The sequence below is a fragment of the Canis aureus genome, chromosome 21 (assembly GCF_053574225.1).
Source record: "Canis aureus isolate CA01 chromosome 21, VMU_Caureus_v.1.0, whole genome shotgun sequence".
Taxonomy (NCBI): Eukaryota; Metazoa; Chordata; class Mammalia; order Carnivora; family Canidae; genus Canis; species Canis aureus.
Genome location: NC_135631.1, coordinates 56,019,901 through 56,039,944, shown reverse-complemented (window position 1 = coordinate 56,039,944; position 20,044 = coordinate 56,019,901). Strand labels below are relative to the sequence as shown.

The 20,044-nt window shown below is 54.2% G+C and overlaps 1 protein-coding gene across 1 annotated transcript in view; it reads left to right on the top strand.

Moving 5' to 3' along the window:
• Positions 1 to 20,044, top strand: part of ABCA13 (ATP binding cassette subfamily A member 13) — a 233,896-nt gene that overhangs the window by 196,786 nt on the left and 17,066 nt on the right. The window contains exons 59-61 of the mRNA XM_077861791.1: positions 11,118 to 11,268; positions 15,058 to 15,192; positions 16,491 to 16,594. Of these exons, the coding sequence (XP_077717917.1) occupies positions 11,118 to 11,268; positions 15,058 to 15,192; positions 16,491 to 16,594 (390 nt within the window). The remainder of the gene's footprint in view (positions 1 to 11,117; positions 11,269 to 15,057; positions 15,193 to 16,490; positions 16,595 to 20,044) is intronic.

Below are 20,044 nucleotides of genomic sequence, written 5' to 3'. Positions count from 1 at the left end.
GGGGTCTCTGGTGCCAATGGGATAAGCTCCCTTATCTCATCCGCAAAGGGTGGAGGGGGTGTGGGCAGACAGCGGCCAGGCCTGAGGTCTCTCCGGGCGCCCAGCGGGCCCCGTGTCTGGCTGCTGACCCAGGTGAGTGGGAAATAGGAGGAAGGAGATCCGACCAGTAGGGAGAGTGTGAGGTACGTGTGCGTCCTGGTGCAGGCTCTGAGAGGGAGTCGCGTGTATGGAGTCGAAGCATGCTCGAGCTCTCACACTGCTGGTTTTTTCCTGCAGTTGTGGAAGGAAGAAGGTGTGTGTCTGTTGCTTGGGTGGCGTGCGTGCGTGCGTGCGCATCCCTAACCTCTCTATTTACCAGTACCTGTGGATAGAAGGATCAGAATGTCAAAAGCAAAAAATATATGGTCTATTTTTCTCATCCCTGGAAGCCTGACTCTCTTGTTCATGATCCCGTCCCATCATTTGTAAACTAATTGGAAAATGAAATTCAAATAGCTGTTCTTGAAGGAAAGAATACATTTATATCTCCTTAATGGCTTGCAATCCCTTATTATGCTACGTATGTGTGTAATTAGTTTAATTATGACTAAATCGCACTTGCATTAATTATATTTTTAACCTTGATTATTTGTAATGTTAATTGCACATTGCTAGTCAAGGAATTAAATGGGTAATTAGAACACAATGGAATTTTAACTATTTAGCTGGTGTACATCTTCCTGCCCATGAAGCTCATAACCTACTGCTACCCAGTTAGGGTACGTTGATAGTCATTCATTATTTTCAGGTCCCTTTTGTCTCTTTTTTTGAGGTTATATGATCAGGAACAGGGCTCTTTTCTTTTCTTGTTTATTAACGTCTATGAAGGTGTGTCCGTAAGTACAGAATATACTTCGTAACTGAGCTTTGTAATTAGATTTAAATTATCTTGAGCCCCTGGCACAATGGCAGTGGTCACCGACTGGAAGACCGCAGGCCAACAGTCACTTTGTTTTTATTTGGCCAGTACAGCACGTGCATTTTGGAATTGGACCTCCCTTGGTCAGAACGCAGACTTCCTAGTTCGTCACAGTCCCCACCCGTCCCTATGGCCTCACTACCGGCACCAGCAGATGTGTAGGTTGACCCTCTGCAGCTTTTAGATGCTAGAGGTTGCAAACTCCTGGGGTTAGAATTAGAATAACTTGTAATCCTAATAGTTACACTGTTGTGACTCTGGTATTTACCAAGCATCAGGCCATGTGGGGCTTGGCGTTTCTGGTCTCATCCGGGGGTTGGAACCACCTGGGGAAGAGGACCTCATCCTGATCACACTGATCAGGAATTTGGGGCTCAGGGCATTCTGTGGTGTGCTAGGAGTCAGGCTTCTGGAAAGTAGCAGAGGATTTGAATCCGAGTTCTCAGCATAGGAGTTACCAGATCACATAGCGTTGGAATTCAGGCCAATGACTCACTGGAGGAGTAGGAGGGCTAAGGTGCTGCCTCGGAGCCAAGCGGGGCTGGCCTGGGTCTGCCTGGAAGCAGAGTAGACTTTGGAAGTGTCTGGAGGGATAAGTTACGCCACCTACAAGGCCCATCACCCCTCCTGGGTCCTGGGTGCGAGGGAGGGACGGTCCCTGTAAGGCTCCGGTGTGTGTGCATTAGCCCCGGGCCTGTGAGCCTTTTGCACTCAGTGTGTGGCCAGCAGCCTTGTAAGGGCCGTGTCCGCTGTGTGCTGGTCCTGTCGAGCGGTGATCATCCACAGAGGAGTGTTCACCTGGTCAGGAGTCCGCAAAGCCTCAGGCCCTATCTGTGTGCATCCTCTCAGTTCACCTCTCTTGCCGGTTCTTGACCTGAGGAGGGTTTTTTCTTTTTTCTTTAAGGTTTTATTTATCTTAGAGAAAGATCACAAGCAGAGAGGAGGGGCCGAGAGAGGGAGAAGCAGGCTCCCCGATGAGCAGGGAGCCCCAACGGAGACCGACCCGGCGCAAGGGTCATGACTTGAGCCCAAGGCACTCACTCAACCGGATGAGCCGCCCAGGCACCCCCGTAACTGAATACATTGAAACTGAAGTTTAGGGGCACCTGGGTGTCACAGTCGGTTGAGTGTCTGCCTCTTGATTTCAGCTCGGGTCATGCTCAGGTCGTGATCTCGGGGTAGTGAGGTGAGGCCCCAACTCCCAGGCTCAGCGGGGAATGTGCTGGAGATCCCTCTGCCGTTTCCCAGCCTCTCTCTCTCTCTCAGATCAATAAAAAAAAATACTTTATGAAGCTTAAAAGCCACAGTGGTTAGTAGCTGCTAATTTGAACAGACACAAACCTAATTTTGCTCCTTTATGGTCTTTTTCTCTCATCTTTCCTTAAGAGCTTGTCTGAGATTTAACTCCGCAGTCTCACTACAAGACGTCCAGGTACGAGTATCTTCTCAACTGTGATGCTCGAGAAGCATCGTGGTTTTCTAGGAGAAATAGTAAGTCATGGCCTGGGGGAAATTTGGTGACGTTATCACCCAGTTAGAAAAACGTGAAGTTGTGAAGTTTCTGAACAGGAAGTTAAAAGCTGCCTACTGGGCCCAGGAAGGTGTTGACAGGTGGACTGAGGAGCTAGACGTCAAGAGCTTCTGACTTTCCTCCTCCCTCTGCCCATGCGTGTGTGCACGTGCACTCTCTCTCTCTTCTCTCTCTCTCTCTCTCAAATAAATAAAATCTTTAAAAAAAGACGCAGGCATTCTTTTCACATGTTAGACCAGTATTTTTGGAGTCTGTTCCATGTCAATGCATGAAGGTAGGACAGATCTTTCTTCTGCCTCCCGGCCCCCCAGCTTCCTCCCGTCTTAAGTGATCACACATCAGAGATGCGGGTGAGCAGTAACTCTTAGACCCTCTAATATCCCCACGTTGCTGAGATTCTGAGTATTACACGTAGGAACCTACATACAGATACCCGGCTTCGTTTAAGCACCGTGATACCAATATTACGAAGAAGACCGAGGCTAATTTATTGCTTATAAATCTTTTACACTAACGTGAATCACAGATTAAGTCATAACCTCACCAATTAGGAATCGCTTGGAAATTTGTTTCTCTCCCGTTTTAAATTAAACGGCGATGTAAAATACTAATACCGATTAGGAAAACAGTGAAGGGAAATCCTGTAAGACTATTCTTACATGAAAGTGGTTTTTATTCTTGTAGTCCCAGCTTTGAAAAAAAATTCTGTTGTATGTACGTATGTGTCTGATGTGTGTGTGTTATGTTTCTGTCATCTATAAATAGTCTATATCTGCCCATTTATCCTGCATGTGTGTGCTTATCATGTCCCCATCATCTAAGACTTACCTGTCCGTCCTGTAGGTGCACATACACATCATTGCCGTCATATTATAAACTGTTGGTTTGTGTCGTCTGGGTCTCCAATTTTTACATCACAGCAGGATGTGTGATGCACATTGCTAGTCAAGGAGTTAAATGGGTAATTAGAACACAATGGAATTTTAACTACTTAGCCGGTGTACATCTTCCTGCCCATGAAGCTCACAACTGACTGCTGCACAGATCCCATGCTCATGCTCATCCTGTATTCCACTGGATTTCTAAGTCCACAACTACTGAGCCATTTTTCTCTCATGCAATCATATTGTTTCCTAAAAAAAAAAAAATCTTATCTCATTTAAAACAATATATTAATTTGAGAGAGAGAGCACGTGAGCATGGGGGAGGAGGGGCAGAGGGAGAGAGAATTGCAAGCAGACTCGGTGCTGAGCATGGAGCCAGACCTAGGACTTGATCGGGAGATCAAGACCTTTAGATCATGACCTGAGCTGACACAGAGTCAGATGCTTACCCGATTGAGCCCCCCAATTATGTTCTTACTTGAGTTTTCTTTTCTTGGAGCTCAGTGTCTCCTGGATCCAACAGTCTTGTCCTGTAGTACAGACTGGTGTGGGCCATGTGGCCGGGCTCAGCCATGGCAGAAAGCAGGGCCCGTGGAAGGCCTCCGCAGGTCGCCGTTAGGGCTGAGAATCTCATTCATTCATTCATTCATTCATTCATTTTTGAGAGAGAGACCGTGAGCAGGGTCAGGGGCAGAGGGAGAGGGGAGAGAGAAGCCCCAGCAGACTCCATGCTCAGCTCAGCAGAGAGCCCCACGCAGGGCTTGGTCTTACGACCCTGAGATCATGACCCGAGTTGAAATCAGGAGTGGGATGCGTAACCGACTGAGCCCAGCTGCCCCTGTCATTTCTTTTTTTAATGGAAAATTCATTCATTATGTCAAGAACTGCTGACCTCTCCCACAGTATGTGGTGCTTAATTCATCATTTCTCCTGGGGCTTTATCCCCCACCAGTACACATCGGCTCCTGTACTGACGGACCAGGGGGATTAAGCCATCCTGCATTATCCGTTTGTTTCATTACAAAGTGATATTAGAAAAACTGAAAATCCCCCGGCAGACGTACGTCCCTAAGCGTTTTGTTAATCAAAGGATAATGTTCGCTGAAGACGAATATTGGAGGCAATTGCTCTCCTTTCCTGGACATTTAAACACAAAAGCCAGGTCGAGGTCTTCGTAAATTTAGAATCCTTTTCTCCGGAGGTTGTTCCAACACGGAGCCCTATTTTCTTTAATGAATAAAATGGGCCGCTGGGGGCCGGGGGTGATAGGAACACCAGCTCGACACACGTGATTTCCTTTGTCCAAAGATCATCAGAAGCAACCTCAAACATAGAGGTTATCTGTCGAGCTGTGTGAAGGTTCAGATAGGAGCTTTTGGTGAACATCAGGGTTCCTATGTTGTCTAAGCTGCTCAGCTCTCCATACAAGGTCCCCTTGGGCACCCGTTGATTGCAGGTGCCTTCCCTGCACGGCACCCAAGCCCTCCCCAGCATCGTGTAGGACTTCCGATGCACGTGATACTCTTTCTTCCTCCTCCGGCCCCATTTCTATGCCCCCGCGTGCTCCTTTCACCTGGGGAACTCCAGCTGTCCATCCGTGTCAAGTGCGGACAGGTCTACGGCCACCCATTGGGAAGATAGAGTTATTCTCACTCCATCCCACGTGACACTTGACCACATCACCGTTAAAATATCCTGTCACGTTGTGTTTCACTTCCCATTGGCAGGTCTGTTGGATCACGAGCTCTGTGAAGACGTACACAGTAGCTCCTCAATGAGTGACTCACCCTCTTCCTCTCACAGGTGAAGAGCCGGAGGCTGGGCAGGCGAAGGACTCGCCTGAGTCACATAGTGTGAAGTTAGCAGTGACCCAGTCCCTGGATTCCCAGCATGTGTTCCCTTCCACCTTCTCTTTAACATTTTGGGATGGAAGGAAAAGGAAAAGGCTGGATTTGGTGGAGCTGATGACCAGCCTCGCTCAGTTACGGCTGTGACGGGCGGATGTAAGGACTGGCTGAGAGGTGGTCACGTACGTGGATGACCACCCTAACCCATGTACCAGTCAGTATTGACCTCTTACGTTGATTTGAAGACTTGGTTTCTCCCAAGAATGTTTCTAAACATGCTGACACCTACACTTGTATTTCATGTGTCATTTATAAGAGCATAGATGGTAAAATTTGGTGTGCGTAGGTTTCCACACCCACGTGCGGCCACTGTGGAGGGCGCATATCCAGTTCTGGCTTTGCTCTCGGGCGTGGGGGCTCCTCCTGACCCAATGGGAGCAGTTCATGGACATCCAGTTACTCAGGGACTGACCCGTTGTGACCTGGGCGGAGGCTGTGGTGCGATGACGTGTGGACGGTGGCAGGAAAACATGGAGCAATTTGAAGGCAAACGGGTTTAAAAATCTGCCTTGGAAGCGAATCCGCCAGGGCCATGGAACGGGTCTGCGTTGGCTCCTTCTGTCTTGGCCGCTTGCGGCCTGCTGGTGGCAGGAGGGGAGTCAGGGTGGGCGAGCAGCAGAACCAGGCCAACTCTCAGTATTGAAGTGTTGGCTTGGCCGCGGCCTCTCAGAAGGCGCCAAGCGTTTTGTTTAGTCTTCAGAATTCCTTGCTGTGTTGCATCATCAAACGAAGAGATGGGGGAGAAAGCTGGTCAGCACGCATCACGATAAAAGCCATTCGAAGTTTGTTTTTGTGTCAAATCCTCGACAGGAAAACATCTTGCCTTGGCAAGAGGCGCCGAGGCATCAGCGTGCGGGCGGTGCAGCCGTGTGCAGACTGGGAGGCGGGCGGCCGGGGGCCTGGGGCAGGCGGTGACCCATTGGCATCACCCCTCGTTGAGATCTATCGTCCCGGGCTGGCCTCCTGCCAGGTCGGGGAGGGCAAACTCATCTCACCCCAGAGCCTCATTATCACATGACCTTTGCCAGGCTGACCTCCGGGGCTCAGCCTACGTCCAGTCTCCAGCTCCCTTGTGACAGCGCCATTGAAATGGGTCCTGTGACCTCAACTCCAAGGTATCCGTTGATCTTTCCAGAGAATTCTCTTCTACATTTCGATAAGCATTTAGCTACTCCCAGAGCAGCAGGTCTTTGAGCTAACAAAGCGGAGCTAGAGAGGCCACGGGATGCTTCGACTCAACAGGTCCTTAAAGCTCTTTGAAGGCCTGGCCCCACTCCGGCTCGGCGGCCCCGGCTCCTTTCCGCAGACCGTGGACCCCGCCACCCGCCGCACCGGACGTCCGTGCGTGGTCAACAGTGCAGAACCGAGGGATCCCTGACGTGCAGGATCAGGCGAGGTGGTTTCTGTCTAACTCCAAGCGCATGCAAGCGTTTTACGTGCACGACCAGCAGAAGAGCTCTTCGTCCCACTCCAGTGTGAAATCTTGTCCGTGATTTAAAAAGGTGGCTCCCGTGTCACTAGAAGGAGGCAGCCATTCGTGACCTGGGTGGTGAGTAGTCCTGAAGACAGATGGAGAAGCATCCTCTTTCCGTGGCTAGAGCCCTCCCCGGCTGCCGTTAGTGACCTCCTCTGAAGCCCAGATATCCCACCTGAGAGGGGACACACATGGTGCAAGCATTGCAGAGGCAGGAGGGGCCTGGGCCACTGAGCCATGAGAACGATCATTTAAATAGATCCCCCATGTCTTTAAATGGCTTGTGCTGTTTAAATATAAGTTTGGGGCACCTGGGGGGCTCAGTGGGTTAAGCACCCGCTTGTGGCTCAGGTCGTGATCCCGGGGTCCTGGGATCCAGCCCTACATGGCCGGGTTCCCTCCACAGTGAGGAGTCTGCTCCTCCCTCTGCCTCTGCCCCCTCCCCACTCATATTCCCTCTCTCTCAAATCTTTAAAAATGAATAAATACAAGTTTCATACATTTAAATTGCCACAGAGCTAGTCGACTTGGGCAGAGCTGCTAGGAGACCAGGAAAGCTCGTTTCAGCAGAACCCAGATAAACATTCTGAAATGCTAAAACTGGCGCAGGGAGTTTTATAAATCAGCAAGTGCAGATAAACCCTTTTTAAAATGTGAACTTTAAATTGAGATGTAGAACAGCTAAATATCGTGACTATAAGGCTTGATGAATTTTTTCTTCTGCTCATCCATCCCCACTAGCATCCCTAAGGCAGACCGTTGCCGGGACCCAGAAGCCCCCCTCGTGATCTCTCCCCGTCGAGAGGAGACTGTGGTGACTTGTTATCATGGATTAGCCTCGTTTGTAAACTTTCCTTCAATGGGATCATACGTGGGCACCAGAGGGACGGAGTCGGTGAAGCCCTGACTGAGCCACCCAGGCGCCCCTGCAAGCTGTTTTGCTAAAACAGAGCCCTATTTTATGTCGCCAACAGGAGGGCAGTAAGGTCACCATATTTCCACATCCTCACAAATACGTATCGCGTCCCTGTTGGATCGCAGCCATCCTAGAGGGTAGGAGGTGGTGCTTCCCTGCATTTCTCTAATGACTTACTGGTACCAACCATATTTTTTCTATGCCTTTTGGCTGTGTGTGCATCTTCGGAGAAATGTATATTCACATATTTTGCCCATTTAAAAAAAGTTGAGTTACGTACATCTTTATTACTGAGTCGTAAGCATTATTTATTAGATTCCAGAACAAGCATATTATGAGATACATGATTTACAAAAGTTTCACCATTTTGCATAGGATGCCTTTTAGTATTTTTGGTGGTTTTTAAAATTTTTTTTAATTTTTAAAAATTTATTATTTTTTTGTAGTTTCAAGTTTGTATTTAAATACTAGTTACTAAAAAATAAAAATAAATAAAATAAATAAATTCTAGTTACTTAATATATAGTGTAATATTAGTTTCAGGAGTAGAATTTAGTGATTCATCACTTACATACAACACCCAGCGCTCCTCACAAGTGCCCTCCTTGTTACCCACCACCCATCTAGCCCGGCCCCCACCCACCTCCCTCCTTCACCCCTCTGTGTGTTATCTATCATTAGGAGTCTGTTTTCTGGTTTTTCTCTCTCTTTTTTCTCCCTATGCTCACCTTTTTTGTGTCTTAAATTCCACATCTGAGTGAAACCCTCTGGTATTTGTCCTTCTCTGACTCATTGCACTCAGCAGAACACCCTCTAGCTCCATCCACATCCTTGCAAATGTCAAGATCTCATTCTTTTTTGAAGCCCGAGTAACAGTCCACTGCATATGCTTCTACTACCTTCTCTTTGTCCGTTCATCTCTCGGGGGACACTTGGGCTCTCTCTGTAGTTTGGCTGTTGTTGATAGTGTTGCTATAAACCCTGGGGTGCAGGTGCCTCTTCAGGTCAGTATCTTTGTATCTTTTGGATAAATACCTAGTAGTCCAGCTGCTGGGTTGTAGGGTAGCCCTATTTTGAACCTTTTGAGGACCCTCCATCCTGTTCCCCACAGTGGCTGTACCAGTTTGCATTCCCATTAACCACTAGTGGATGAGGGTTCCCTTTCCTCCACCTCCCTGCCAAAAGATTTTATGTATATTTGAGAGAGAGACAGACAGAGACCCCACACGGGGTGGGGGGAGCAGAGAGAAGCAGAGGCCCCGTGGAGCAGGGAGCCTGACGTGGGGCCTCGATCCCACGACCCCAGGATCATGACCTGAGCTGAAGGCAATGCTCAACCCAAGTGCCCCCAGACGGGGCATAGAAGGGTCCCGGGGCAAGGCCAGATTCTCCTTGATGCTGTTGACATGCGATGCGAAGACCTTGACGTATGTGTCACTGGTGAGCCCTGATGGGCGGTGAGGGCTTGAGTGACAGTCCCCACGCAGATGCACGGCCGAGCCGGATGGTCCCGGGGAGCCGCTGCAGGGGAGCCCAGCTGGGGTTCCTGCGAACCGGGCGCTGCGCTGCAGCAGGGTCCCTATTAACGTGAGCCGACCGCCCCTCTTCCTTTCTTCCGCGGCTCCCTCTCTCTGCCTCACGGCCGCAGAATGCAAAAAAGAGGAAACCGCGGGAGACGCCCAGCGCCACACAGTGGTCGGCATCGGCCGTTCCGCTCCCTGGGGGCCGTGGGGACATGCGGCCTTGTTTTGCCGGCTCTGAAACGCCGGTGGGGGTCCCCAAACGTGACTCTGTGCACATGGCTGGTGGGGGACGGAAGTGGAAACAGGCCCAGACACCGAGCCGCGGCGCGCGTGGACCTCGACGGTGAGCCCAGACACCGAGCTGCTGCCGTCGTCCCCTGGATCGTCCAGCTCTGCGGGCGCCCGGGGCGGGCAAGTCCACGGGGGCGGGCCTGGGCCCGTGACCGGTTTCTGGGTGCAGGGCCTTGGGGCGGCTTGGGTGGCAGTGACGGTGCAGCGCCCGGCATGTCCTCGGAGCCGCCGGGTCTCCCCCAAACGATTCCTTCTGTGTCATGTGCATTTTACCGCCGTGGAAAATAACAGTAGGAAAAACGAGAGAAAGCAAAACTCGCCGAGTGACGTTTCTCCAGAGGCCGAGGTTCAAAACGAAGCCCGACCCTCCAGGCCTGCTGCGGCCCCGTGCACGGATTCTTGTTTCTCAGTTTCCAGGACTGTGAGTGTCTTGTCCTCCTTAGGATTTTCTTCTGAGCCTCTTATTTTCTCTAGTTTAAGGACGCGGGATAAACTCCGCGCGGCACACAGAGCACGCGTCCATCCGAGGCTTCCTGTCGATACCCGGCTGTTGGCGCTTCAGCTTTGGGGGCGCCCACAATGACAGGTGGAGTTTCTACGGCTCGGGGTCAGCGTCCCTAACACCCCGTGTTGCCCAGGGTCAACTGTATGTTATTAATTCACAAAATTCTGATATTCAGGGTAAAGTTGCCGAGAAAGCCTCCCACTGATACCTACCTGTCTTTTAAAGTCTCTTAAAATCCATCAGTGGAGAAAATTCCGGAATGTGGCCGAACTAAAAAAAAAAAAGAAAAAGAAAAAAAAAAAGAAAAAAAATTCCACAGATCAGCAAAAGTCAGGCTGGAAGCAGCTGTTTGCTACAGGAAATAGAGTGGAAGGAGTTGGAGGGCGTGAGGTTCGCAAGAAGCAGAGAAAATGAAGCAAGGTTTGCAATGAAAAATTACGCAAAGCTAGGTTTTCTTGTGTCGTTTCCTTGTTCCCAGGCGCTTATGCCACTTTAATTAAAAATATTAATAGTCATTGAATGAATGGAACGGATTCACTTTTTGAGAGATCCCAATAGTAACACCTGTAGCAATAATGATTTCTCAAAAATGACTTTTTTTTTTTTTTTTTTCATTTAGGAAATAGACCTTTTCCTGTGTGGAATGCTTTCAGGCTTTACAGTTAATATGAGTTTTTTTTTTTTTTTTTTAAGATTTTATTTACTTAGAGAGCGAGAGGGTGAGTGTGTGTGCACAGAGCGGACGGGGGGAGGGCAGTTCCCTGCGGAGCAGGGGCCAACATGGGCTCGGCCCCAGGTTCAGGGGTGGAGGTCACTGACCATGACGGTGAGTCTTCGTTTCAGGAGACGTTTACGGATGTTCAGTGGGAGGCTGCGTACGGCGCCAGGAGCGTGGACTTCTTAAAGGCCTGACCGGGGGTCGCTCGGGCCCGTGTCCGTGACCCCGGGTGCCACTGGAGGCCGAGCCTGGGCCGCCACCCAGGCGCCCCGTGTGGGTGTCCCGCCGGCCCAGACGCCGGGTAGCGGCTCCCCGCGGGGCCGTCCGAGCTCCTGGCTGGCCGGGCCGGGTGCGGGAGGGGCCGGGCCTGTGGAGCCGGGTTTGGACGGCGCGGCCGTGTGTGTTGGCAGAGAGCTGCTGGACCTGGGCGCGGCGGGCGCGGCGGGGCTCCGCATCGGCTACTGCCCGCAGCAGGACGCCCTGGACGAGCTGCTGACCGGCTGGGAGCACCTGGACTACTACTGCCGCCTCCGCGGGGTTCCCAGCCCGAGCATCCCCCAGGTAAGGCGCCCTCGGCCCCTGCAGGTGCAGCGCACTCTGCAGCCCCTGGACCAGGAGCCCCTCACAGCTGAACCTGAACCCCGGCCCTTCTGATCACAGGGAACTGGGGTGTCTTGGGTTCGGTCACAAGCCGAGCACCTCGGCCTCTTGGGGGAGGTTGATGTTCGCGGGCTCGTCTGGTCTCTATGCGCCTCTCCCCCTTAGGGGCCCTTCTATTCGGGAGCAAACATCATGCCCCCCCCTCCGTAAGGGCCGCGGCCGAGGCGCCGCGCGGGCTGCTGGAAGGAGGCCCTCCCGGGGACTGGGTGGCCCCTGCCCTGCCACCTGGCCCGGGCCCCAGAGGATGCAGACACGCTCGGCCTCTGCGCGTCCCGGTGCTCCCTCCCGGTGCTCCCTCTGTAAGTCGGGCCCTCGGGCTGCGGGGCCGGCCGTCGCCCCGCTACCCTGGGCCCGCTCATCCCAGCCAGGCGGCTGTGGAAGCCCGACGCCGATCGGAGCCCGCGTTCGAGGGCCGTCTGTCCCCATCAGCACCCCCTTGTCCGGATGAAAGAGGCCAGAGGTCGGCAGGGCCTCAGCGCCCCGCGCCCCGTGGAGTCCCGCGGCAGGGCCAGCTCGGCACCCCCCGGCCTCTGGGCGCAGGCTGGGTCGGGGAACCCTCCCGGAGTTTGTGGTAATGCTGCCGGATGGGAGGCCTGGCCTCCTGAGCCGTCGGGGTACCCCCCACCCCGGGGGAGTTAGCTCCCCTGACCGGGTCCCGCCCCGTCCTCAGCCTCAGAAATCCGGGAACCAGAGCGGCCAGGTGGGTCCCGCAGCTTCTCGGCTCGGTGACCAGGAGGGGCTCTTAGAAAATGACCAACACAGGCCGCCCGGGTCTCGGGACACAGCGGCTGTTCTGAGTGTCGCACGGCCGTCCCATGACCTACATGCCACGCTTGTTCCCTGGCTTGCACACGGGGAGCTGAGCTGCAGGTAGCGGCCGGGTTTCCCTTCCAATCCTATAAACTGGTGCCCATATGTGTCCGGGTGAAGACGCCACCCGGGTGCCGAGCACGTGCTGGCTTCTCGCTGGGTTCCGCGGGGCTTCTGGTGCCCCGGGTGGTCCGGCCTTGTTTCTACGGTCCTTCGGTGGCCTAGGGAGTGGAGACGACGTGCAGTCACCTTGTGGCCCCTCCGCCCGGGGTCCCCTAGCCCGTCCCGGGACCAGGAGCCCCTCGCAGCTGAACCTGAACTGCGGCCCCTCTGATCACAGGGAACTGGGGTTCCTCCCCGCCCCTGGGATGCCTTCCTGGCATATCTGCCCCCACCTGGGTTCCCTCCTGCGGGCTGGCACCTGCCTTCAGCGGCCTGGGCAGCCGCAGGGGGTCCACTGTGGTTCTAGAGGAGGATGCACCTGCACCTGCACCTGCGGGAGGCCCCTCCTGACTGCCCCTCGCACCCCTCCCGCCCCCTGCACCTGCCCCTCCTGACCTCGCATCCTACTCCTCCCGCCCCCCCATGCACCTGCCCCTCCTGACCGCCCCTGGCACCCCTCCTGCACCCCCTGCACCTGCCATCCTGACCGCCCCTCACAGCCCTCCCGCCCCCCACGCACTTGTCCCTCCTGACTGCCCCTCGCACCCCTCCCGCGCCCCCACCTGCCCCTCCTGACCACCCCTCGCACCCCTCCTACCCCCCCACCTGCCCCTCCTGACCGCCCCTCGCACCCCTCCTGCGTCTCCTGCACCAGCCCCACCTGACCACCCCTCGCACAGCCCCGTCCCCCCACCTGCCCCTCCTGACCGCCCTTTGCACCCTCCCACCCCCCCTGCACCCAGGCCCGTCAGCCCCCGGGGGTCCCAGGTCACAGTGGCCCAGCCCCTGGGGTTTTCTGTGTGTCCTCCTCCTCCTCTTCCCCTCCCCGGAACCCCTACAACTTCAGTTAGTGCTGAAGACACGCTGTATTCATTTGGCCTGTATTAGGCTTAGTCTGTCGATGTGACGATTTTCCATTTTTCCCCGGCTGTCCACACTGCGTAGTGTTGTAATTCTCCATTTTAGCCTGAATTCAGCGAATCTGATCTAAAAATAAATCTAGCATCAAGTTATAAGAAAACAATTCAGGCAGAGGCGGGGTCACAGTGCGACAGCGTCGGGGCTCGGGCCCCAGAACCACGGGCGCGGTGCCGGTGGGGGTGTCTGGGGTGTGGTGTCCGGGGAGAGGGGACGCAGGGCCCTGCCCGGTGGTGACCCCAGCGCCTCCCACCCGCTGCTTCCTCCTCCCATTTGCCTTCATCCTCAAGGTTTCTTCCGCTCCGAGGTTTTGGTGGAAGGAGCCAGAAGTGACGGCTGGAGGAATGGGGACCGGGTTGAAAGCTGGGGGCGGGCTTGTGTCTGCAATCCTGCGCTTCCTTTTTCCTTGCCATTTTGATCTTTTTTTTTAAAAAAATGTATTTACTCACGAGACACAGAGCGAGGCAGAGAACCAGGCAGAGGGAGAAGCAGGCCCCCCACGAGCAGGGCCCCAGTGCAGGACTCGATCCCAGGACCCTGAGGTCACGACCTGAGCCGAGGGCAGACGCGTCACCAGCCGAGCCCCCAGGTGCCCAGCGGTGACCTTTTGTGGAATTGGGGCAATGTGGCCGGTTTCTAGGCTCCGGGAACACAAGCAACCCTGAAGTCGGCTGGGTCGGGGCCTCGCGCTGTCTGCGCACGAGGTGGGTCCTCGGGCCCTTCGTGTTACCTCGAGGCCACGCGGTAAAGCTGCAGAGCGGTTCCTGTTGGGGCAGAAACGTCACACTGGTACTTCCAGGCATTGTGGACGTTTCATCGTCGTTGTCCTTATTAGGATTATCCTGACTTGTGCATGAATATTAGTTCATACAGTTTAAATATATTTATATCTTGTTATTTTATTTTTTTATTTTTTTCCCTTTGTCTTACATTTTGTTAGTTACTCAGGGCACAGACTTTTCCCTGCTTCTCCTAAATTTGAGTTAAGACACAATCTTGGCCAGTTTGACTGTATGATGAGATCCACAGGGACAAGACAGAGCCAGGTCCGTGTCTCTGCGGTCGCGAGGGTCCAGTTTGACCCTTTTGTCAGAGGTTTAAACTGTGGGGAGGGAGCGGGAAACCCACTGGTGCTCGGCGTCAGCCCCCGAGGTCTGCATGGGGTCGGGGGGGATGGGCCGGGAACGAGCCAAACGTACGGGGTGGGAATCGTGCTGGGTGTGGAGCAGAGGGGCTGCGTGGGCCCCGGACGGCCACTGGGAGGAGGGGGTGCGGACAGACGCCCACTGGCTGGGCCCCGGGTGCTAGGCGCAGGGCAGGCAAAGGGGGAGCCGGGGAGGGGAGAGGAGGCGCGAGAGTGTGCAGGTCCAGGGCCAGGACCCCAGCCCGTGGCACCATCCCCCCCACCCCCGTCCTCAAGGCTGCATGAGCCACTTCCCAGCCGTGGCCCAAGGGAAGCTCCAACTCAGTGGCCCCCTTCCCGAGCCCAGGGGCTCCTTCCTGGAAACAGGGCATTTCCTGCCTGTGTGACTGTCGAGGACCCTCGTCCCAAGTCTCTGCGCCCCGAAGTCCCAGTGGGCCCGCCCGTGTGGCTGTGCATCCAGACCCTGGCTGGCCGGGTCTCCGCCCCTGCACCCCCTGCGCCCCCTGTGTCCCCCTGGGCTCCGGGCGGGGTGCTCGGCCCACACGGAGACGCCCACAGGCACCGTCCTGTGCCGGGCGGGGGTGAGGGGGCTGCAGGGCTGAGAGCCGGCCCGGGCCCAGTGAGGGCTGCCTTCATGGGAGGTGCCTGTCTTGCAGGTGGCCGGGGACCTCGTGGAGCGTCTAGGCCTGGAAGCCCACGTGGACCAGCTGGTGGCCACGTACAGTGGGGGCACCAGGCGGAAGCTATCGACGGCCTTGGCCCTGCTGGGCTCACCTGACCTGCTCCTCCTGGTGAGTCCTGGGGACGGAGGGCCGCGGCCTCTGGGCGCCGCCACCTGGGACGCGGCCGAGCTCATGGAGCCCCCTGGGAGGAGAGCCCGTCTGCACTGTTGGTTCCCTGAACTGAGGAACTTCCTGCTTGAGATGACAGTTCCCGAACAGAATCCAAAAATGCATTGGAGTTTTACAAAAATCTTAAAAAAGATCATCCTTTTTTTTTTTATTAAGATTTTATCTATTCATGAGACATAGAGAGAGGCAGAGACACAGGCAGAGGGAGAAGCAGGCTCCCTGCAGGGAGTCCGATGCGGGACTCGGTCCGGGATCCCGGGGTCATGACCCCAGCCGAGGGCAGATGCTCGACTGCTGAGCCCCCCGGGCGTCCCCAAAACAATGATCTTGGGATCGAGTCCCTGTTACGTGCGTCACTGAAGGTCCGACACAAGTCCACCATTAGCGGCAGCCGTGCGGGACCTACCGCTAAGCTAATCCGGGCTTGACATCCGCCCGCTGTCTCTGCGTCCCGCCCGCCCATGGGGGACTCCTGGTGGGCGTGTTGGGGACCGCGGGCCCTTGAGCGGCACGGGGGGGGGGGGGGGGGGGGGGGAAGGGAGCATGGGTGCCACGGCTTTGGGGCCAGGCTGCCCGAGACCTGCCTGGGAGCTGGCGGTAATCCAGTTTGGCCGGATGAAGGCGTCAGCTGGTGACGGCGGGCCGAGAAGTAGAGCCAGCGGCTGGCATTTGAAGCGTGGCTCGAGGTCCCCCCTCCCGACGAGGTGCAGAGGGCGCTCGGGGGGGCCGCAGGCGGGACACGAGCCGCACGTCCGCGCTCTCTGGGCACTGCGTGAGCACAGCTCCCGTTACTGTTCTAGCTGTGCACGTACCTCACCCAGGTTGCAGAAGAGCACAGCTATGCTTTGCAGCTCGGGGCCATTTTTTGGGGTGCACTTTCTCTTTCTTGCTGACCCTGAGCCCTTAAGAGAAATGCGTTTAGTTCTCCCTGACGGCAAAAAGCACAGACATGCATCTCGCCGCCCAGAGCCCGTTTCTCTCAAAGGTGGTTCAGTAAGTGCAGGGGTCGGGTGTTTATTGGAGGAGAGAGCCCCAGGTTGCATGAAACCCCACTTCACCTGCTGGCGCTACACGGGGGACGCCGTTTCCGCTCCTGCGTGTCTTTCCGAAGCTCCGTGGGTGGTGGCCGCCCTGCCGCACCCCGAGGGGAGCTCGGGCACGTGCTGAGCCGGGAACCCGTCCGCCCCCGCGTGTCCTGAGGCTCCCCCTGCGGCCCTCACCTGTGCCCTCTCCCGCAGGACGAGCCCAGCTCTGGGATGGACCCCTGCTCCAAGCGGCACCTGTGGCGTACGATCACGCAGGAGGCTCGGAGAGGCTGTGCGGTGGTGCTGACCTCCCACAGGTGAGCCACAGGCTGGCGCCGAGCCGCGGGTATGGCTGGGGGGTGTCGAGGGCCGCAGGGCAGCGGGGCCAGAGCCCGTGGCCCACGCCATCCGTCGTCGTCAGGACACCGCTGCAGCCGAGGGAGGTGGCCGCGAGCTGCCCAGCGCCCCACGCGTCCGTGCCTCTCTGCCCAACATCATTTTTTTATTTTTAAGATTCACCTATTTTTATCTTAGAAAGGGAGCACGGTCACATGGGCGGGGAGGGGCAGGGGGAGAAGCAGACTGCGCTGAACGGGGAGCCCGATGGGGAACTCAACAGCTGCGCTGTTTCCCGTTAGAGGGCGGCCAGAGGTGATCCTGATGTCGCTCCTGCCTGTGGCTTGCAGGAGTCCCCTTTGGCTTTCACGGTTGAACGTTGCCGTGTCCACGCGTGGATCTCCTTGTTCATCCCCCCGCCCCTGCTCGTGTCCATTGTGCTTCTTGAATACGTAGGTTAATGTTTTTCGATAGACGCAGGGATGTTTTGGCAGGTGGTCATTCCAGTATCTTTTCTGGATCTTTCTATCTTTCCTTTCCTATCACTGGTACTTTCTGTAAGTATGACGGTATCCCACAGCTCTATGGGTGTCTGTCCATTTCTTTTATGTTTTATTTATTTTTTAAAAATATTTATTTATTCATGAGAGACACACACACACACAGAGGGAGAGACACAGGCAGAGGGAGAAGCAGGCTCCATGCAGGGAGCCCGATGCAGGACTCGATCCCGGGACCCCGGGGTCACGCCCTGGGCCGCAGGCAGGTGCTCAACCGCTGAACCACCCAGGGATCCATTTCTTTTAAATACTTTTCTTTTAAATACTTTTCTCTGTTTTCAGATTGCGTTATCTTCATTGATTGATCTTCAAGTTCACTGATGCTTTCTTCTGCTACTCAGATTTTGCTGTTGGCCTTGTAGTGAAATTTTCATTCCATTTATCATACGCTTCTACTAAAAACATTCCATTTGGTCCTTTTTTTTTTTTTAAATTTATTTATTAAAACAGCTGGGTGGCTCAGCAATTGAGCATCTGCCTTTGGCTGAGGGCAAGATTCCAGGGTCCAGGATCGAGTCCCGCATCGGGCTCCCTGCATGGAGCCTGCTTCTCCCTCTGCCTGTGTCTCTGCCTCTCTCTGTGTCTCTCATGAATCAATAAATAAAATCTTAAAAAATAAAGTTTAATTATTTATTTTTAGTGGGAGGTAGAGGGACAGAGAGAGAGACAATCTCAAGCAGACTCCCTGCTGAGCACAGAACCCAATGCAGGGCTCGAACCCACGACCCTGAGATCATGACCTGAGCTGAAATCAAGAGTCAGACGCTCAACTGGCTGAGCCCCCCCAGGTGCCCCGTTTGTTCCTTTTTAAAAAAGGAATAGTGTCAATAGTTGATCATCGTCATTTTTCTAAAAAATTCTTTGAACATCATTCCCTTTAGTGCCTTGTACTTAAGTAGAGTGGCTTCACTTGAAGTTTCTTTTCTGCTAAAGGTAGCATTTAGGGACACTTAGGAACAGGTTCTGCTGGCTGCTTTCCCCCCCTGCGTATGGGTAATAATTTCTAGTTTATTATGCAGGTTATAATTTCTGGTCAAAAACTGGATATTTCACGATATTTATTTATTTTTAAATTTTTTATTTATTCATGAGAGACACACAGAGAGAGGCAGAGACACAGGCAGAGGGAGAAGCAGGCTCCATTCAGGGAGCCCGATGCAAGACTCAAACCCGGGTCCCCAGGATCACGCCCTGGGCCGAAGGCGGCACTCAACCGCTGGGCCACCCGGACTGCCCTATTTCACGATATTTAATGAATTGTAGCATCTCTGGCTTTTGATTCCTCCCCTTCCCTCAAAGTTGCCATTATTGCTGGTTGTTTTGGTGTTTTTGATTTGTCTGTTCCTCTTGTGTGTCCGTGTGTCAGGGTTTCTTTGCCTCCATGAATCTGCGAAATCTCTTTCCCCTGCAGCGAGTGACTCCTGATCCCTCTGTTCAGTTTGTAGATTAAATTCCGTGCTCATTTTCTAAAGCCCGGATTCCCTGGAGCCCCGTCCCACCCCGGGTTTTACATGGGCAGAGGCTGCCCTCAGCGACCTCAGGGCCGTGGGGCTGTGTGTGCGCCGGGGAGGAGAGTGCACGCCCAGGCCTCCTCCAGGCGGCCTGGTTTTGTGTTGTCCTGGTTCTGCTGGCCTCTGGCACGTGCACGTGGCGCGTGTGGCTGGCGTGGCCCCTTCCTGACTCTGCCGCACATACCTACAGCCCCAGTGAGTGCCGTGCGTGCCCCAGCCAGCCGGTGCCCGAGCCCCGGAGCCCACCTCGGGCTGGATGCTGGCGCTGCTGGCCCTTCCTGGCCGCCGGGCTCCACCAAGCTCCTGCTGCTGATGCTGTCGCCGTCTGGGCAGAGCGCAGAGCCCCCGGGGTCAGGCCCACCCGCTGTGGCTGCGTGTTGTGAGGCCAGTCGTGCATCACCAGTCTCCTCACCCTAAATTCAGCCGTGTGTCAGCTGTGCTTCTCAGGGCGTTGCATGCCATTGGCCAGTTTCCAGAATTCTGAAACGGTTGCTTTTATTCATTTTGCTCAGTTTTATACGTGTCTTTTTTGGGGGAAAAGATTTGCCAATTTTTTTTTTCATTCAGCCACAGCCAGAAGTCCTGCCCTTGTCTTTTTGTCTTTGTTCCGTTTCTCTTCAGAAAATTAAAATTTACATTGACATGAAATATATTTGGCAAATCCTCTACCTTATAATATATATACATTTTTCTTTTTTTTGGCTTAAAACAATCTCTTGGCCGAGCCGATTGCAGAAACGCCCTGCGTTCCTGTGTTCATTATGCTGGCCTTTGTTAGGTTCTCATGTTCATAGGTTGGTTCTACGATCGGATAAACTGGTGTCACATTAAAAATGCCTTTTAAATTCCACCGAGCACATAATTATTGCAGACAGTTCTCAGAAAGACCACATGTCACCGTAATTTCTGTTTTATGTCCTCTTATTCATATGGCTTCACGTTGATGAGGTGCCTTCATTTCTTTTTTTTTGTGCCTTCATTTCTATAAATCTGTTCATATTCATGCAATGCAAAGGTGTAAATGACTTACGATTAATGGAGAGCAGGGCAGCCGGGGATTGAGTCTGTGATTCTGAGACAGCTGCCTTCAGCTGAAAACTATCCAGATGGCACAGTTTCCTCTTAGTTTTGAGTTCCCGTCTCTGTTCCTCTTACTGTTCCTTTCCTGGAGGACCGCGTAGAAATGTGTGGTTCCCACCTGTTTCCCACTGTGCCCTCCAAGAGGAATTGAAATAAAATGAGTCCATCCGGGGCACCTGGGGGTCTGACTCCTGATTCCAGCTCAGGTCATGATCTCAGGGTCGTGAGATTGAGCCCCGTGTCAGGCTCTGCACTCAGTGTGGAATCTGCTTGTGTCTCA